Source organism: Pseudochaenichthys georgianus, chromosome 5 (assembly GCF_902827115.2).
Source record: "Pseudochaenichthys georgianus chromosome 5, fPseGeo1.2, whole genome shotgun sequence".
NCBI classification, from domain to species: domain Eukaryota; kingdom Metazoa; phylum Chordata; class Actinopteri; order Perciformes; family Channichthyidae; genus Pseudochaenichthys; species Pseudochaenichthys georgianus.
In genome coordinates, this window is record NC_047507.1 from 42,541,246 (window position 1) to 42,556,101 (window position 14,856).

General features: G+C 43.9%; 1 protein-coding gene across 13 annotated transcripts in view; it reads right to left on the reverse strand.

Annotated features, from left to right (window-relative positions):
* Positions 1-14,856, reverse strand: part of nfasca (neurofascin homolog (chicken) a) — an 81,006-nt gene that overhangs the window by 38,999 nt on the left and 27,151 nt on the right. For 9 of the 13 annotated variants that reach the window (XM_034082253.2, XM_071203223.1, XM_071203230.1 and 6 more), the window contains 9 exons: positions 14,019-14,215; positions 13,367-13,489; positions 10,179-10,349; positions 9,811-9,858; positions 6,341-6,452; positions 5,722-5,903; positions 5,508-5,639; positions 702-845; positions 194-305 (listed from right to left, as the gene is read on the reverse strand). In XM_034082253.2, coding sequence (XP_033938144.1) covers positions 194-305; positions 702-845; positions 5,508-5,639; positions 5,722-5,903; positions 6,341-6,452; positions 9,811-9,858; positions 10,179-10,349; positions 13,367-13,489; positions 14,019-14,215 — 1,221 coding nt within the window. The remainder of the gene's footprint in view (positions 1-193; positions 306-701; positions 846-5,507; positions 5,640-5,721; positions 5,904-6,340; positions 6,453-9,810; positions 9,859-10,178; positions 10,350-13,366; positions 13,490-14,018; positions 14,216-14,856) is intronic. The other 4 variants (XM_034082269.2, XM_034082268.2, XM_071203226.1 and 1 more) reach the window with 2 other exon arrangements.

The window sequence follows — 14,856 nt, forward strand, 5'->3', positions numbered from 1 at the left end:
GCTGCTACATTGCAGGCACAGACGCACAACGGTGGCAAGTTATTTGCATTTTTGGACCAATTTAGTGAAAAGCACAACTTCGGCACACCTGAGCATCTCTCACGGCACATGGGTTGGAAATCACTGCTCCAGAGGATGATGACTACACAAATAGTTCTGCATCTGAGTAACCAACATGTGGTGAGAGGCTCACCAGCGCAGGTCCGGCAGAGGGGAGCCGAAGAAGGGACAGTCCAGGAAGGTGCGGTTGTTCTGGATGACTTTAATCAGCTGGTTCTTAGGAGCCAGCATCCTCGGAGGCATGTCTGCAGAGAGCACAGCGGATCACACATTTACCAATTCACTTCTTACAATGTCAAAGGTTTGGATGTTTTAGCAACATTTTATGTTTCATAAAAACTCAATCCCAATAGGCTCTTATCCAGCCGAACACTTTGTAGAGAAGCACATACTGTATGTTATTCATAATATAACTAATGTGTGTTTATTGAAGTGTATACTTCTGGAAAATGCAACACAAATGAAAACAAGAGAAGTATAAGTGTAAATATATGGGGAAAAGGTTTTCACAAAATGCTATCCAAATTTGATTATTAAGATGTTGTGTCTGGATGCTTTAGAGATGTCAGGGCTACGGAGAGACGCGTCACTTCAGCGCAGGCTCGTGACTGCTCAGCACCCACTCTGAATGCGTGTCTCACCGAGCACGCTGACGAAGGCGTTGGCCAGCAGGTAGCCGTGCTCGTTGGAGGCGTTGCACTGGTACACAGCGCTGCTTCCGATCTGTACCGAGCGGAAGATGAGGGTGTCCCCCTGCACCTGTCTGCTGGGGTTGTGTGGAGAGCCTGGGGGGGGGGGGGGGGGCACAGAGTGGAGTGTTACAGCCTTACAGAAAGCATTTTAAGATACACAGTAAAGACATATTCTAAACTTGATTTGATGAGTCGTAACTTTGATGGTCCGTGAATAATAAACCTTACACCCTGTTTGTCTTTATCATGCCAAGCCGGTTCCCCTATATCTGGACTGCATATCGTCTTTTTGAGAGACGCAGGGCCTCAGGCAAGAACATTTGCAAAAAGAATGTATCTAATGTTTCTGTGAGGCTCGCTAGCAGGGCCCATTTCAGATTAAGCAAACTCTCTTGAAAGTACACACTAACTAAATTCAAGAGAGCTCCTGTTTGAAATATGACATTATAGTTTACAGTAGATGATGTTACACTGGCAGGCGTTATATCACACGGTCATACTTGACAGACATCAGTATTAAGACCCTGATGAAGCTTTTCGATAACAACTTCTTATCAGGCCCGGACTGGCCATCGGGAGGACCGGGAGGTTTCCCGATGGCCTGGCCTGCTGAGTGGCCTGCTGGCCTGAGGATTTTTTTTTATATACGTATGTATTGTGAACGCAACGCTGCGCAAATGTGGGTCTGACTCTGCCTCACAGAGGGTGACTGGCTGTCTCCATGATGTGGCCTGCCGACACTTTCATACAGATCATACTCGATTGGTCTCTGTGTGTCATTCAAGCTCGGGAGGGTGTGTGTTATGTGTGGCGCGAGCGAGTGAGATAAACCGTGCGCACCGGTTACGTGTATTGTTGTTGTTGTTGTTGTTGTTAGCATCTGGTGCTAGCTAGCTGCGCTAATGGATATAAGGCAGGGTTGCCAACTCTCACGCATCTGGCGTGTGACACACGCTTTCACCCTCAATCTCACGCTCTCACGCTGCCCAAACTATTCTCACGCCAAAACAAGAATACCGAAGACTAGAAACGGTTTTGAAAACTTTTGTCACGTAGTGATCGTCTTCTCAATAGAACATCTTTGATAATGTCTTCTGGCCAATCAGAATCAAGATAACCGCGTGGTGTTGTTGCAGGAAGTCCCCACGGAGAATACTTTTGCTGTAGTACATCTCTATACATCGATACAACATTACGTGCTGATAGAAATCAACACGTAATGAAATAAGACCCCACGGTTTGATGATTGATAGGTGTGTGGGCTGTCTTTCATTTTGACACACAGAACAATGGGGGCTATCCTCCCTTATCCACAATGTAAAGTCATTCACACAGCCTCTTCCCTCTTCTCTCTGTGAGGAGCAGCAGGTTCAGCTTTCAGAACACAGTAAGAACAAACTAAAATGGCATTCATTTGTTTAAATATGTCGTGTAGTAATAGATGTATTTATTTTTCTTCTCAAGAGAGAACCAGAATGTGTATTTTATGTTAGTATTTAAAAATATCTCCTGGGGGAGAATTCCCCAGACCCCCTGCAGGGGTTGGGCTTTCAGCAGGGCAACTCTTTCACCTGTGGGTAAATTGCAGGATTGGCTCCAGGTCGCCCTTTTTATTTACTACAAGACAAATGTGCCTTTTTATTTCATACAGTTCAATTTGGATTGAGACAGGGAAATAATCTAACCCTCACGCGTGGCGTTTCACTGTCAAGGGGAGCGTGTATGTAATTACATTGCAAATACTGACTTGAGCCCCACCACTGTATGGGTTAGCCCTACCATAGATTACCCAACACAAATACTCTCTCGCAACTGCCGACCCGTGTTGCGCATGCCAGTAGAAATGATAAAAAAGTAAAAGTTTGCTGCTTATTGTTCTACTAGGCCAAAATCTAGTCAAAGAGTATATGAGAGTGAGAGTGTGTTAATTAATATGTTTGGCAGTTATGTTACATTTGTTTGTGTGTGTGTGTGTGTTTTATGAATAGGTCTCTCACGATAATTAATTTTGTTGGATACATTTTCCCGGAAATTATTGCGATAAACGATAATATTGTTGGCACCGTTGTATGAGCATATTAGACCACTGACATAATGATAATATATAATAATAATTCAAGTGCATCCTCTCAAACTGCTAGTCACATCCTCATGTAAATGGCAATTTATCGAGTTCATTTTTATTTATCGTACGATAAGTCAATTAATTGCTTATCGTGACATGCACACAATAAAACAGTGGAAACAAACATGTGTTTGACTTTCATTAGTGAATGAAACGGTGTGCCCTTTATAGTCTGTGTCCAATATTGTGTATTTGTATATATTGTATATATATACTAAGGTCCCGCTGCTGACACGACAGCAGTCATTTAGTAGAACCATTTAGTGCGCATATGTGTAATTAAACCCATGATATCAAAATCTCACTCCAGCCAGGTACCCCAAGTTGGCAACCCTGTATAAGGAGCTGTTTCAACAACAAGGTGGAGGAGAGTCCTCTCCTGTCAGACTGAGAGACTGTTAACTACAGCTCAGGTGAGGTAAAGGACTCTCTGAGTGTTTAGTTTAGTGTTTACTCAGTGGGTCTCAAACGGTTTGGTCACCATTTATGTAAACACATATTTCCATTTGAGGGGGGAGTGATTAGTAAAATATGCATGAATAATAAAAAAAAAAAAAACGTTAACTAGGTGAAAAAAGGTAAGATAAACTATTAAAGCTTGTTGAGAGCTAAAACTAGTCTTTGCTTCTGCCTCAAAGAGGAGCAGGGGAGAGGAGGGAGACAGGTGAGGCTGGTTCAGGAGCACAGACACACACAACTATAAATGAACCAAAAACAAATAAATAAACAAGTTTCAATGTTTTTTCATATTGGATATGGGATGTTATTGGTTATGGCTAGTGCTGCGTACCTGGACTCACATTCAGGTTCAGGTCCGGACTCAAGTCCAGAGGTTCAGGTTCAGGTCCGGACTTATAAGTCCGGACCTGAACCCATGTCTTGTGTCAAGTTGTGTGAGTAACTAAAGTGAACTTATTGTGAGCTAATTATCAATTTAAAATTAACAATAATCAACTCAAATTCAAACTCATCAGGTTTATTGTGCTCCCTTCTAACTTGTGTCCACATTTCTCTACAAAGTACAAATGTAGAAAAAACACTTGTTGCCACTTAGTCTACAAATGACTTATGACAGCAACTACAGTGAACTACAACAAAGTTCAAACATTTATTTCATTTACCAAACTAAAGTAACCAAACAGTCCCTGAGCTGACTGAGCCTAAATCCCTAAAGCGTTGCTGAAAGGTAGAGTGTAGAGTAGACTATACGCATTACACTGTTACACACCTACTATACAGTATAGGCTAAACTGTAGTGACTGTACAGTCAGAGTGTACTGTACTGTCTGTACATGTATTTTCTACAACTCTACATGTGTACATTATACAGTACATACTACATACATAGTGATGTACATACATACTGTTAGAAATTAAAATCAATGTTGATATGGCGTAATTTTGAATTAAATACACTATTTAATTTAAATCAGTTTTATTCTGAATAAAACGGAAGTTCACACTATTAACTTAACTAATACTTTTATTCTGAAAATTCTTCACTTCCGGTTAGCATTAGCATGTGGCGAAAGGCTACGTTTTCAAACCGTGAATCGAAGGTGAAATGACATGTGATGTTGTACACTGAGCACACTGGGATTAGCACTCATTTATTGACGCTGAATAACGTTTATCAGGGAATGTTTAAATAACAACAGACACCAGAATATACGTAAGTGCTAGTTTTTTTGCGAGTCCAAGTACCGGTTCCCGACGTTCCGGTTTTAACCGGACTTGAACCGAAACTTTTTACAAGTCCAGTACCGGTTCGGCTTGCCGGTACGCAGCACTAGTTATGGCCATGTTATTATGATTTTATGATTATTTAAATGTATACAGTTATGTTTCATATGGGTGTAGTCTCTTTATTTCCCCCTCAAAGTGCACCAGATTGATGCATTTAAGTCCAACATTAAAAAAAAAAAATCGTACCGGGGGAGCATGCCCCCGGACCCCCCTATAGGATTTGAGGTCCACCCCCGCTTAAAATATGTTCACATAGGTTCCTAAATAGATTTGCAATTTTTTTTAAATAGTAACCCATGTCCATATGTTTATTTGGGGGTAGTAGATTTAGAGCGCTATCACTATGGGCAGCAACGCTGTAAAAGTTGACAAATAAATCCAGCAAAATGGCACAAAAAACTGGTAGTGGCCTGGCTGGGTGTATAATTCCCGGCCTGACTTATTGTCCCAGTCCGGCCTGCTGTACTTAAATAAAAATAACTCTCTGTCTCTCTCTATGCTGACGATATAAACACACACTTTTGTGTGAGGAACATTTGTATTGTGTGCTATGGAATAACAATATAATAATGTTGAAGAAAGTGGAACACCTAAAGACACGATGTTCGGAGAAACTCCACGAAAGTAAGTGTGCATAACGATAACATGGGTTACTGAGCCTCGTGCCAAGTGGTCAGACCTGGCTGTAACACTGCTTTTAAATATAGACTCACAAATTGATTTTTAACAATTATAAAAGCATAAAATGGAAATCTTTGGAGCAATTTGCAACCTTCAGTTTAATTGTTGTTAAGTGTTCATTTGTTTAAAATAATTGCAATGCCAAGTGACCGGTATTATATATTTATAATATGTATAAGAACAAAGACAGGAGGAATATTTACTGTCTATGGGCTGTCCGTTGATCAGCCACTGGATGTTGGTTTTGGGGTTTCCGTTTGCGCGGCACACCAGGCGCCCGTTCTCGTCCGGGGCCAGCACCAGGTTCGTAGGTTTGTCCAGCCAATAAGGAGCCGCTGTGGGACACAGAGAGGCAGATCAGCACGAGGGACTCAAACACATATTTTAATGTACACATGACCTCTGTAGCCTCCTCACCTTTGACCTGGACAAAGATGGAGTGGCGTATGCTGCCTGAATGACTGTTGGCCATGCACACATACTCCCCAGCATCCTCCTCCGACACGTTGATGATCTTCAGGGTCTTGTTGTAGTTCTCAATCTTCGCCCGCCCTGGCAGGTCCCCCCCCTTCTTAAACCACTTGATGGCGGGGGTCGGCCTGTAGGGGAAGGACAGAGGTGAGTTTTCTTTTATGAGAGGGGCACATTAATGTGGGACAAAGGAGACAAGGCATTGATCAAGAGTACAACACTTTAGGTTCAGTATAAAGTCAAGAGGCGCTCAAAAACTCATACAATACAACTATTGTTGTTTGTTTAAGTTACAGAAATGATGTCAATTACTTACTGACAATATGGCCGGACAAAGTTATAGCACAGTCTGTAGTACTGTGTGTGTGTGTGTGTGTGTGTGTGTGTGTGTGTGTGTGTGTGTGTGTGTGTGTGTGTGTGTGTGTGTGTGTGTGTGTGTGTGTGTGTGTGTGTGTGTGTGTGTGTGTGTGTGTGTGTGTGTGTGTGTGTGTGTGTGTGTGTGTGTGTGTGTGTGTGTGTGTGTGTGTGTGTGTGTGTGTGTGTGTGTGTGTGTGTGTGAGCTCACAGTCCAGCAGCGATACACTCCAGCAGCAGTTGCTCGTCTCGTAGCACCATCTTGGAGCTCTCACTCCCTGAGGGTGAGAGGAAGGTGGGCGTGGACTCTGCCAGTGTCCGGCCTGCAGACAAGGACAGGGTGGGGTTATTACACACACACACACACACACACACACACACACACACACACACACACACACACACACACACACACACACACACACACCACCCTCGTGGCTGTGTTCCATCCCTGCCGGGCTCTGGCTCTCCCTGCAGTCTGTTGAGGGGCCGGAGCGGCCTGTAAATGGGTTTAACACCCTCTGGCTCGTCTCACAGGAAGACATTAGGAGATGCAGAAACAACAATGGAGTCATTGATCTTGCTTTGGGTTTGGCGAGGGGACAGAGATGGGAAAGATTGCCATGAAAGGCTCAAACTAATCTCATTACAGCAGAACATTGCAAGTGTTATCAGCTGCTTTATTAAGCATCAAACTAAACCGTATTTTAGGTCATGGACTCTAGCTGACGCTATTAAACAAACTGCTGCTAAAGCTCCCTGTAGGGCTTGGCTTAAGCATGTGTAACCTTGCCTCAGCCAGAGCAGCCTTTAGGACAGAAGCCTGTGCTGTGTGGAGTTGGCTTCTCCAGTAGCTTGTGAGGCCTTCAAGAATCCACACATAGCGAGTGACTGGGGAGGAGGACTGATGATAACGATCTATTTAAACCTTTGCTGAATGTACATTTTATTTATTCAGTTCTATAGAGGAAGTCTCAGTATTTGGTTGGAACAAAGTGTTGGACCCAAAACGTTTGAGCCTAGATGAATCAGTCAGCGTGATCAGACTGCAGAGCGCTGTCTTTGTTTCCATACTACCCCAGGACGTAAGTGGCATTTTAATCCTGCGTGTATCAGCGTGACTCAATTTCCTGTTTTATCTACGGTAAAGAATACTGAGTCGTTTAAAATGCTAAAGTATTTATGTAAGATGAACACGTTAAAGGTTTCACTTTGTAAAGAGGGTGCAGCTGGAAGGTCCTTTAGAACCCTTCACTGCACAGAGAACTTGAACCAAGTGGGTTTATAAACCGTCATGGACCAGTTTATAAACCGTCATGGACCGGTTCCCTGACTGTCCTCTTCCACTCTATGAGCTCTCACCATATCATTGAGTGACAGCGAAGATTTATTTCCCAATGGGAAAAACCAAATTGTAATAAAACCTGATCATCCATGAGTCTAAGCAGGCTAACTAGTTAACATGGCATGGGTTAGAGCTACCCTTTGCCATCCAGGCTCAGGCCGACCTGTCCTGCGTCTGACTGCATGCAGCATTATCACTGGTCTTTGCCTCATTGTTTGGAACTGACTGAACATTTATATTCATTTCCAATTGATGCGTTTGATGCCAAGACTGATTTAGCTGTCCCTTTGATCTGTACCACATTCTATATGCACATTTCCAGTCTGAGCCAATCACGAGACAGATGCTGTTAACACTGTGGACATACGATCCAATCAGCAGAGAGCTGGAGCTTGCAGAGATGTGTGGGATTAAATTAGCATTAGCCTCTTTTGTGATGCAGATCTGTGTGGGATTAAAGCATCTGTTAGCGGTTAGCTTCCCGGCGGTGGGAGAAGGAGGATCTGTTATCGTCAGTGACACTGTGAGGAGTGAGGAGTGAGGAGTGAGCCGAGGGCACGAGAAGGAGGTGGAAGGGAAGAACCGCTACAGAGTGAGCTACGGCAATGCAGAGAGCACCCTGAGACATGCCATCCTGCTGATGAGGCTGGCAAGGCTTCCCAGGATGCACTGCAGGTGTATACGCCCTCACACTCTGTGTGTGTTCTTAAGAGATCAGTGATCAAATAGCTAGCGTGCGTGTTTCTGTGTGAGCGGGTTTGGGGAGTAATGGATTACATGTAACTGTATTGCATAATCAGGATATTTATGCAATAGGTGGAAACCTGATTTAGCAAACACAAATACTGTGTGTGCTTTTAACTCATTTGTAAACTATACTATTCTGTAAGCCTCAAATATAAGAGGACACATGTTTGACCCTAAATATCTTGTTTCATCTTTTCCAAAGGCAGATTGTTCTGTTGTCTTAAATAATACACTGAGAAAGCTTTTATTGACTTGTCTTTTCTCTTGGATCTATTTGCATTGCATTTGATCTTGAGTAACGTGAAGTAATCAGGTTACATTACTTACTCAGATTACGTTAATGATTGATTCAGGTAACATAACGGATTACATTTTTAAAGTAACCCTCCCTCCCTGGGTATGAGTGGTCGCATGTGAGGATTCAGAAATATGTGAGTCGCGCACACATGAAAGTAGGATGCAGCAAACCTTATTTCCATAAATATATATGACTAGTAAGGACCCCAGCATGAATCCACACTGAATATTCATCATGTGACCTAAGCCTCGTCGAGTCTCCAGTCCCACTGGGCCTCGGAGCCAGCCCAGTCCATCTCCTCCCTTTGGGACACATCCCATCACCCCTGGGGTTCACTGCCCCCTCGTCACCCACACAGCCCCCCCCCTGTTCGGCGAAAGGCACAGATGTTGGCTGATCTCTTCCCTCCAGCTATGGGCAGATTCAATAGGTGCATGTCATAATGAATACACTCCTTCTCTACTGCCTGTGCAATCCAGTTCAGTGATGGCTGATGTGCGTGTTAATCACTGTATGTTTATTCATCACATGTGATCGTTTAGCACTGATTTAAAGGTGGGGTTATGGACTACACAAGATGAACACATGTTCCACTGTGTGACTTTATACAGGGGTCAGAGAGGTGAGTCTTTTATTGGAAGTCACATCTGGGCCCTCATTCTGCACTGCACGGACACATTAACGGATGCAATCTGCTGTTAATCCAATATGTCCATGCTGAGAGGATGACATGACTCAGCACTTTCTAAAAGTACTAACATTTCAATTCCTGTCACACTGGTTTTAGTAAAGGGACAAATTCAACAATATGTGTTCATAATTCAGTTAGCTCAGCTCTCCTGGATATTGTTGTCCCAATCCTCGGGTCCCAAAGCGATCTGACAACATCTGATTAGTATGTATCAAGCAATGATGAAACATGTTCTAATGGTGCTCAAAGTGGCAGTGTCTCGTGTCTGGGTTATATGATGTGTGTTGGTCGAAAACAGGAAATACTATCAATTCTTTTTGAATGATCTAAATGTGATTTGTGCCCCTACTTAAAACTCATGTAGACTAAAAACATGTAGACAAGGTTTTAAATACTTCATATCCAAAAGTATCAAGTATCAGTTGACATCACCCAAGCTCACTTTTCTACATGAAGGTTAGGAGGTTGAATTAGTGCCTGAGGTCAGCGTGAGGTCGCCGCTGGAACCTCACTGAGCTAGCAGGTTAGTGTGCTAGCCATGTTACTGTGGGACATGAATACGGACAGGAAGTGGAGCTGTCCTCACAGGAAGTTACTCACCACCATAGGGGTCAGTGGCATTGTAAGATGCTTCATCATACGGCTCTGCTGAGAACACAGGCACACACACAGAGAACCTGAACACACACATCTGAAGGAGACATCTTTACATGAAATCACGATCACCAACAGGTCATGGTCTAAATCTGCAGCAGACTGAGAAGATGGGAGAAAGCTTATGATTGAATGTATGGCATGTCATGTCATGACATCACCTCTAGGCGGGATATGTCATCCTGCATTTGGAATAGATTGTGATCTGAACCACACAGCCGGTATTGAGAGAGGAAAGGAGCTCAGAGTGCAGGCACTGATACCTGAGGGGTCACTAGACAAAGTCAGTATGCATCTGTGTGTTGGATACTTACTTGTCTGAACTTTGAGCGAGAAGGGGTTCTTCTGCTGGATGGTGTGTGTGAAAAGGAAGCGAGCGTTGCAGCTGTAGTCATTGTGAGCGTCTTTGGCCAACACGTTGGAGAAGTACAGGTCTCCGTTCAGACCCATGGACACTCTCTTGTCCTGAAGGATCGAAGACATCGCTGGAACACAGCAGGGAGCAGAGGGAAAGAGGTTCAAGACGCACTGCCATATGCACAGGAGCTACAGTTTAGTTGTGGCAATGGCAATCCAACGTCCCATCTCCCCAACAATGCTACATCGATATATGAGACATAAAACAATTACACATTTTTAGAGCAAGAAGAGTAGAAATAAATGTCAAATAAAATACAAGAAGCTAAATGTTGCAGAGAATGTTGTATGTGAACACAGCAGTCTATATACATGTTGATAGAATAAGATACACAAGAACATCATGTAACATTAAATACTGCTTCTTGTAGTCATAGATACACGTGTGACCTCAATGCTATGGAGTTATGGAGGAACGTCACAGAGCTCAGGTGTGTAGCAGTCTATGGCCTGGGGATGAAGCTGTCCCTGAGTCTGGTGGTGTTCGTCCGGATGCAGCCGGACCGCCTGCCGCACGGCCGCAGACAGAACACTTTGTGGCTGGGGTGGTGAGATGGAGGAAATTAAACTTTGTAAACAAATGAATGTGCACAGTAGCTAATAGACACTTCCACATGACGGTTACTAGGCAGTACTACATTGAAAGGTATAGGATAGATATCTCTATGACTCCCATCACCCCACTCACCCACACAGAGATAGTGTTTGTGTCTGAAACTAAGCAGAAATCAAATGCTACCATCACCAACTGATCTCATCTTGTATCAAAGGCTAAACATAGCATCACTTGTAGTGTGTTAGATGCTTATGTTTGTAAATGGCTGTGACTCAGGAGCGAGATGATCGTCCTCCAATCGGAAGATCAGTGGTTCGATCCCCATCAATTACAGTCCAGTTGCCGGCGTGCACTGGTGGCAAGATACTGAGCCTCACATTGCTTCTGTTGGCTTACAGTGTGTGAGTGTGTGTGAGTGTGTGTGGCTGTTACTCTGGACAGGTGGCCCTTCGTATGGCAGCCTCTGCTTCTGTTGGGCGTCTCTGTAAGTCAGCTCTGGTTCCCAGCTGATGTGTCACCCTACAGTTGCTACAGGCACATGTTAACCCCCCACACAGACGTCCAGACAGACCGCCATCAACACTGAAACCGCAGCAGCTGACGCCAGCCGTATGGTCGTCAAGACAACGCCTCAGGACCAATCAGCAGCCGGGCCAGCAGTTCTAATCAGGCGTTGGCGTGTTACAGTGTCTGGGCTACATGACACACTGATGTACTGTAACAGCTGTGTGTGTGTGTGTGTGTGTGTGTGTGTGTGTGTGTGTGTGTGTGTGTGTGTGTGTGTGTGTGTGTGTGTGTGTGTGTGTGTGTGTGTGTGTGTGTGTGTGTGTGTGTGTGTGTGTGTGTGTGTGTGTGTGTGTGTGTGTGTGTGTGTGTGTGTGTGTGTGTGTGTGTGTGTGTGTGTGTGTGTGTGTGTGTGTGTGTGTGTGTGTGTGTGTGTGTGTGTGTGTGTGTGTGTGTGTGTGTGTGTGTGTGTGTGTGTGTGTGTGTGTGTGTGTGTGTGTGTCTTTTCACCTGTTAGGTTCACATATTGTAAGGAGCATCTAGTCTATGTCTTTGAGTGGTTTTCTGGCTGGACACAAGGTCTCCAAGCACCCACACAGACACACACACTTGGGAGCAGGACAATACAGTGTAAAGGAGCGAGGTGAGGACAGGACGCCAGACCCTGTCTAACTGCTGAGAGAAAGAACCTGAGAGAGCAGGAGGGATACAAGACTAAAGCAAGGCATTCTGCCTCGAGGTCACTGGTGACAAACGGCTTGAAAGGAGGGAAATGAAGCCGCGCTCTCGATGACCTGATAGACCTCCAGCCCAGGCCCGGTCCGAGAACAAAATGACTAAGGGTGCATCTGAGATTAGAGAGGGTGCAGTGGTAAAGTGCTATTTTTATAAGTGGGGAGTGTACCTAACACCCTCTATGGGCTTCCTCACCTCCTCTGGGGGGGGGGGGGGTCCGGGGGCATGCTCCCCCGGTAAGATTTTTTTTTAAATATTGAAGTTAAAAGCATCAATCTGGTGCACTTTGAGAGCAACATGAAGAGATCTATGGATCTATGTGCTCTTTGCTTGATTCATGCCTTCCCAGTCCCTTATCACGTAGCCTATAATAGCATGGTGCCAGTTGTTGTAGCCAGTTGTGGTGAAGGCATCCGACTTACTTGAACCGAAATGTCTACATGCATAGCAGAAGATGGCATATTTTGTACATGAATATTTTTTTACTTTTAATTTTTCAAATGAGGGTGCATAACGACTCAACTGAGGGTGCAATGCACCCTTATGCACCCCCGTAGAACCGGGCCTGCTCCAGCCTCACATTTTAAAGGGACAAAACGAAAGTGTTCTCAGCACCTTCATTATTGTCCTTTGGGGATGCTGAACAGCAAACATGAGTGTTGGAGCTATATTCATTCATGGGATTTCGTAATCAAACTGTTTTTTGTTTCTATTAAATTAATCATTATTTATTGTAATTATTTTTCTTAGTAAAAGTAATCCTGTATGCTCTTATTTTGAAGGCAGTTATGGGCACTGGGTGAGTTTGGCACGTGGAGATTACGTACATGTTGGACAAACAAAATGCTGTTCATGCCTGGACGTTAGATCATTATTCCCTTCCTGTGCCTCAGCGGCAGTTTAAGTTTGAGTTCATGTTCAGTTGTATGTCTTTATGATTCTGCAGCTACAATGAGAGAGATGCAGTCAGACTCTGAGCTGACCCTGTGTTCCATTTCAGGAGGAAGTTATATATTTGAGTAATATGAAAGCTGGATAGGACATAACATCTATTTCCCTCTTTATATAAAACTAATAAACAAACAGTTGTCATCTGCAGTTTCATCGCCATACAAACATTGCTCCAATGACACAGTCTATCATAATGATGATACAACTGCACCAATAGTGGTTGACAGAGTCATTTTGACACGCTTATACCGTGGGGAAGAAAGTCATCAGCACACACACAGAGGAAGACAAATGTCCTGAGTGCATGTGTGTGTGTATTTGTGTGTATTCGTTGCTCACCGCTGTTCATCCAGAAGGTGAACGGAGGAGGCAGGCCTGGTGGGGGGTTGCAGGGTAGAACCAGCGGGGTGCCTTCAGTCACCACCACAGGCTCCAGCACCTCTTTGGGCCACAGAGGAGCCTCTGGAGGACGGGTGGGGGTGGGGGTAGAAGGGGGAGGGAAGGGGAGGGGAATTACAGGTCAGAGAGGGCTTCACTGGTGGTTGGATTTGTGGTCAACAGATATTTGACAGCGTGCACAGTCACATTCCATAAGCATTCAATAAAACCTTGTTGTTGCATTGTAACCTCTATAATCTAAATGATAACTGAATCAATTGAAACAAGTTTCTTGGATGATAATACGGACTAAAGATGAGGTCCCATCCCTCAAAGGCTGGCCCAAAATGATATTTCAGTTGGTTCTCCTGGAATATCTTTCAACAAAAAGGCCACATCTGACCAGTCCTATACATCTGGCAGCCTCACTGTGACCTCCTACGTATGTCCAAAACCCAGCTGTTTGTTGCTATTTTGTTTGTTGGTTTAGCTTATCATGTAACCGCTATGTCATTACTGAATGTGTAAATAAAAATAAATAAAGATATTGTTAATTTGTTAATGTATGCATTATGTCCAAGTCTTTTCAAAGGAAGTGTGTCTGTGTTCTCACTGGAGACGCGCAGCAGGATCTTGTTGGACAGAGCCACTCCCAGGTCGTTGCTGGAGAAACACTGGTACTCCCCCTCATAGTCCTCCGGTCGCCCGCCGCTACGGAAACCGATCTCCAGCGTCCCCGAGCGCTTCCGCATCGTCACCCTGGGATCTTTCCCAATGTTGAAGAACTTCCCGTTCCTTCGCCATGAGAACCTGAGCCAGACAACACATCGAAGTGTAAGCATTAAAACATTGTTATTAAGCGCTTTGAGCACCAGGAAAAATGCTTTATAAATAACATGTATTATTATTATTTCTTATTATTGTTGATCCATGGAGTTGAAGTGTGTTCTACCGATGGCCTCTTTATGGAATAATCATATTTAAATACAGTATTTCTGATGAAACCCCATCAGAATGACTGACTTATTGTTGTCCTCAGTTCATTTATTCCCTAAGTCAAAGGACAGTTATATGAAGAATCAGACCGAACAGGTGGAACAATGGAAAGCAGCCATACCTCATGGAGTTGAGTGTCCTTACTGTGAGCAGGGACATGTTATGAAACACACTCGGCCTGCAACCAAACTCTCACACAAAGATAACTTAACATGTTACCGTAGTTTCACAGCAAAGCTCTCCCACATCAAGGTATCATTTTAATTTGACAAACATGCAGTAGTTTGTATTTGTATTGCATGAAATAAGAAGTGGCAGGAATTAAAAGGGATGTCAGTTTGAAAAAGAAACAGTAGCATGTGGTGTGTATGATATGACTGTTATTTAATCATGGTCATAATGGAGTCATACATGAAGAAACACCAGCACGGCTGCTTGAGAGGGCACAACAAGGC